The sequence below is a fragment of the Chlorella variabilis genome (assembly GCF_000147415.1).
Source record: "Chlorella variabilis unplaced genomic scaffold CHLNCscaffold_28, whole genome shotgun sequence".
In the NCBI taxonomy this organism is placed as follows: Eukaryota; Viridiplantae; Chlorophyta; class Trebouxiophyceae; order Chlorellales; family Chlorellaceae; genus Chlorella; species Chlorella variabilis.
Window position 1 is genome coordinate 162256 of NW_005435060.1, and position 5145 is coordinate 167400.

A 5145-nucleotide genomic window follows, 5' to 3' on the forward strand; every position below is an offset into this window, starting at 1 on the left:
CGCCGCTGCACTACGTGCCGCCGCTGGCGGTGCAGCTGGTGCAGCAGGGCGTGCGCTTCGCCACCCACAGCTACCCGGTGAGCCCGCCCCCTTGCTTGCTTTCCAATGCTTGCTTTCCATTCATTTCTTTCGCTGACCAGGCGCAGCCCTCGCCCCTGCAGCTGCTGCTGGACTCGGTGGCGGAGCCGCTGCCAGAGGGTGAGCAGCACGGCAGGCAGCACAGCAGGCACAGCGTGCTGCGCAGCGTGCCGAGCAGGGCTTTGCCGGCTGCCCGCCCCGCTCCTCCCGCACCTGCTCTTCCGCCGCTTGCTCCGCTGCTGCCGCCGCCTGGCCTCCACGCTTCCGGCTGAGCGGCCTCCTGCGCCATGCGCCACGTGCGCTTGCGCCGGGCCTGGTGCTGACGTGGCGCGCGCTGCTGACCTGGCACCACCGCTGCAGGCGCCACCTCGGCCCAAGTCTACAAGCGCCTCTCCTCGCTGCTGCTGGTGGCGGCGGAGGTTGCAACCGCCACCGGTACCGCCCACCCGCCTACCCTCCTCCGCAGGCTGCAGGTGGGCGGCTGGGTTTGGGGCCCTGCCCGCGCCACGCGCCGCCCTCTGCTGCCGCAAGCTGGGATTTGCTATAGCAGTGGCTGGCAGGCGGCTGCGCCCGTGCCCCACAACGCCCTCTGTTGCCGCCGTGGCCGCCGCTGGGGGCTGGGTTGGCTGTCGGGCTGGGCTGGGTGCTGCCGGCTTGCGGGGGCCGGGGGTCAATGTGGGTGCTGGATCGTCGTTTTGTTTCGTTTTTTGGTGGGCCATGCCGCTCCCCAGGGCGTGTCGGTGCCTGGAGGCAGCCTGCGTGCCTGTGGGCCGCTGGCGTGGACGAAAGCGGCAGCAGGAGCGCCGGCTGCCCGCCGCTGGCGGCCGCCGCTCCCGCCGGCCCGCCTCCACCTCACCAGCGCCGCACACCGGCCCGCCTGGCTGCCGCCCGGCTGCCTCACGCCGCGCGCTGCCCTGCCCCGCTGTCGGCCCCGCCAACAGCCCCGCTCCTCAGCTTGCTTGCCGCGGCTCAAGGGCTGGGTCTGCTCGTGTGGCGCAGCCACGCCGCCTCGCCGCGGCTGCAGCCCAGGCCCAGGCCACCTCGCATGCCGCCCTGCGCGGCAGGAAGTGGGTGCCTCTCGCTCTCCCCTTGGTGCGGCCGGATGAACAGCCCTGCCTCCAGTCGGCACGTGGGTGCTGGGCGATTTTCCGCCGCCGCTCCGCTTGCCGGCCGTTGCAGCGCTGTTTCCTCTGGTGGCACCGGGGAGGGGCCCCAGGCACCCAGCTTTCTGCACCGCCGGGCCCGCACGGCAGCCTGCGGCTGCTGCGGCGGCGGTTGGCACAGGGTGTGCAGTGCGTGCGGGGCGCAGCTGCTTTGGTCAATGGTCAACACTGCAGGGTCGGGCGGTGGCGGTGGCTGGCCTGGGGGTGCCGCTTGCTCTGCTTGCTGTTGGCTGTGGCTGGGCTGCCTGCGCCGCGCGCGGCCCCGCCCTAGGCCGGGACTTGCAGTGGCCGGCAGGCGGGTGCGGCCGTGCCCGCGCCCGCGCGCCGGCCGCTTGGCAGTCCCTCTTGGGCGGCGCTCGGCGCGCGGCGGCGGGCCTGCCTGGGAGAGCGGCGTTGTACCGCGATGCTTGTACTCCACTGCTTTGACCGGAGCCAAGCCAAGGCCGCACACTCCTGCTTGCTTGACCGCCCTGCACAACCAACGCACTGCCTCTGTGCTGCACTGGTTTGACAGAGGGCGCCGAGCCAAAACAGTGGTACCTCCTTGCTTGCACCCCCGTCCCCTAATGTCCTCAACGCTTAATCAGCGCCCCCGCCTCTTCCCCCACCCCCTTGCCTGCAGGCCCGCCTGCTGCATGAGCTCCCCTCCCTGCCCGAGCAGGCCGGCGAGAATGTTCGGCTGGCGGCGGCCCAGCTGGCTGCGTTTGTGCCCTGTTCCATCCTGGAAGCGGAGCAGCCCGCGGGCGGCGCTGCGGCGGCAGAGGAGGCCGCCGGCGGCAGAGGAGGCGGCGGGAGCGGCACTGGGAACGGCAACGGCACCGCCAGCAGCGACGCGGAGCTGGTGGTTGTGGATGCGGCCAGCGGTGGCGGCAGCTGCGCGTCGCTGGAGGCGTTGCCAGCGGGTGAGCAGAGGGCCGGGCCTGGGGCTGGAAAGAACCTTGGCTCTGCAGCAGGAAGCAGCAGCCAGGTGGCGGCGGCCGGTGCCCAAAGCGCCTGCGGAAAAAACAGGCTGAGCCGCCGCTGCGGTTGCCGCTGCACGCTGCACCTGCGTATGACGTCTATAGCCTGGCGGCGTGCATCGGAACGCGCTCAGCCTGTCGCGCCTGCTTCCCTGCCGCGCCGCAACGAGCGACTTCGCCCCGCCAGCCCGCCCTTTCTTCCCTTCTGAGCGGCGGGTCAAACCTGGTCAACCTGGTCAACGCTACCCCTGCGCCTGTTGCCTGCCTGCCCACCCCTTGCCCTGCAGGCGGCGCCGCCGAGGATGCCGTGCTGCTTGTGTCCTGCAGCGCCGCCTCCCTGCGCCGCGCCGCTGTGGCTTACCTGGATGGCGTGGTGGCGCAGGCGAGCGGGAGGGAGGAGTGGGGGATGGGCTGCGCTGGGCCGGGGCCGGGCCGGGCCAGGAAATTTTGTATATGCCTGCCTGCCCTGCCCTGGCCTGCTGCTGCTGCCGCACGGCAAGCGTGGGAGGCCAGGCCGGCCAGGCCTGCACCTTGCCTGCCCTGCCTCGGCCCCAACACCTAGCTGGGTGCTGCGCTGTTCCTCCTTTCTTCCTCTGCCGCAGTTTGACCGCAGCGTTGACCGCATGTTCCAGGCGCTTCGCTCGGGGGAGGCCGGCGTGAGGGGCACCCCCGGCGGCTGCAGCGGCGCCGCCACCCCTCCCCCGGCAGCGGCAGCCCCTGCTGGCGCCCCGGCCGGCGGCGGCGCGCTGGACGGCGCCGGGCTGGCGGCTGCGGTGGGCGCCGCCGCCGTGGCGGCGGCGGCGGCGGCCGGGACCGGCGGCGGCGGGGCAGGTCCCGGCGCCGTGGCGGCGGTCGAGGAGGAGATGCCTGAGGCGGCGCTGGGTGGCGGCAGCGGCGAGGAGGAAGAGGAGGAGGAGGGGGCGCACGAAGGGGCTGCATCGCTGATGAGCGAGGACGAGGCTGTGCTGCTGGAGGGGCCCGGCGAGGCCGAGGCGGCGGCGGCGGCGGCGGCGGCGGCCGGCGGCGGCGAGCTTGCGGTGAAGGGCAGCCCTGAGTACCAAGCAGGTGGGGCGCCTGCCTGGCTGGCTGGCCGGTTGACTTGCTGGCTGGCTGGCTGGCCGGCTGGGCTGCTTCACCGGAGCCCCTGCCGCTCCCTCGCACGACCATCCCTCGCCTCTCTCCTGTCTGGAAGAATCGCGGCTCGCCGCCTCACACCCACCCAAGCTCACCCATGCTCGTGCACACGCCCACCACGCCCGACACGCCAGCCTGCCACCTTATCCCTTCCCTCCACTCCCCTCCCCTTCCCCTACCCTGCCCTGGCCCCTGCCTGCAGCCGTGGCACACATCAGCTTCACAGTGCAGATGATGGTGCAGGCGCTGAGCGGCGGCGAGGGGCCCGGCCTGGCGCCCTGGCTGGCCCGCATGCTGCGCAGCCTGCTGCGCCTGCAGGCACGCGCCCGCCCGCGCACGCCTGCCCACGGCACCCCCCGCATGGCACCGCCCGCAAGGCGCCGCCCGCAACTGGCATGCATGCAGCCTCGCCCTGCATGCTGCCGCCGGCTTCCTCCCCACCCCGTTCCACCACCCCTGCCGCTCGGCCTGGCTTCCCTGCCGCTCCACTTGCCCGCTCGTACCGCTCACCGCTTGCTGCGCGTGCTGCCGCACGTACCGCCCGTACCGCACCGCAGGAGGTCATCCCCTCCGAGCTCCAGTTTGTGGCGATGGAGGCGCGCAAGGCGCTGGTCTGCTTCAAGTACCTGCCCCTGCCGGGCCACCTGGTGGGGCCGGTGCTGACTACGCTGGAGCAGGTGGGTGGGGTGGGTGCTGCAAAGGAACAGAAAGAAACAAAAAATACTCAGCTGGGTGCTGAGCTGGGTGCTGCAGAGCTGGGTGCTGCCGAGATGGGTGTTGCCCAGCTGGTTGCTTGCGAGCTGGGTGCTGAGCTGGGTGCTGCCGAGACGACATGCTGCCGAGCTGGGTGCTGGGCTGGCATGCTGATGTGTCGGGGAGGAGCGGAGGTGCATGGGGCGGACGTGTGCTGTGGGTCCTGCCGGGCTGCTCGGCTGCCTTATTCTTGCTGTGGGGAGCCCGCACGCCAAGCCTCAAGGCTCTCACCGCTCCACCGCCACCCCGCTTCACCCCCACCGCCGCCGCCACCCGTGCAGGCCTCCACCGCCGAGCTGTGGCCCGAGCGCGGCTCGGCCCTGCTCTTCGCCCAGTACTTCTGGTTCAGGTGCGGCGGGGCGGCTGCAGGGCGCTTGCTGCTGCGTGGTTGCTGCTGCTGGTGGTGGCTGCTGGCGATGGCGGCTCCGCTCTCCCAGCCTCCCAGCCAGCTCTGCGCCTCCCAGCTTGAGCCAGCTTGTCGCTGCTCCCTGTGGCTTGCTGGCCTGTTGACATGACATCACTCCTCCCTGCCCACCGCACACCACCCTCTCCCCCCTGCCTCCACCTGCCCGCCTCTGCAGGCACACTTTCATCCTGGGACCAGAGGGCACCGCCCGGGTGCAGGTGGGGTGCCACTGCTGCGTGCCAGCTGGTGGTCCTGGCGCCAGCTGCCGCCAGCTGGCGCCAGCTGGCAGTTGACCCCGCGCCGAGTGCTGCCCCTGCACGCCCGCTGCTGCTATAATCCTCCCCTGCACGCCTGCTTTCTCCCTAGCCCTCGCTTACACCATGCACACCTGCCGTGCCGCAACCCTCCCTTGCGAGCACCCTAAACCCACCCACCCCACCCACCCACCCACCCCCTGCAGGCCATGGTGTGCGCCATGCTGGCGGACGCCAAGCTGGAGGTGCGGGAGATGGCGGCAACCACGCTGTCGGGTGCGCACCCCTGCCTTGCTTCCCTGTTTTTCCTCCTTTCTTTTGGCCTGCCTCGTGCCTTGGTTGTTTTGCCTGATTGCCTGCCTGATTGCCTGCCTGATTGCTGGCCTAAATGCTTTGGG

The 5145-nt window shown here is 71.7% G+C and overlaps 1 protein-coding gene across 1 annotated transcript in view; it reads left to right on the top strand.

The window, feature by feature from the left end:
* Positions 1–1644: 1644 nt before the first annotated feature.
* Positions 1645–5145, top strand: part of CHLNCDRAFT_140017 (hypothetical protein) — a gene marked incomplete at both ends in the record, with an annotated part of 5165 nt that continues 1664 nt past the window's right edge. The window contains 9 exons of the mRNA XM_005843593.1: positions 1645–1650; positions 1864–2143; positions 2488–2573; positions 2803–3265; positions 3537–3571; positions 3892–4011; positions 4369–4436; positions 4669–4711; positions 4954–5023. Of these exons, the coding sequence (XP_005843655.1) occupies positions 1645–1650; positions 1864–2143; positions 2488–2573; positions 2803–3265; positions 3537–3571; positions 3892–4011; positions 4369–4436; positions 4669–4711; positions 4954–5023 (1171 nt within the window). The remainder of the gene's footprint in view (positions 1651–1863; positions 2144–2487; positions 2574–2802; positions 3266–3536; positions 3572–3891; positions 4012–4368; positions 4437–4668; positions 4712–4953; positions 5024–5145) is intronic.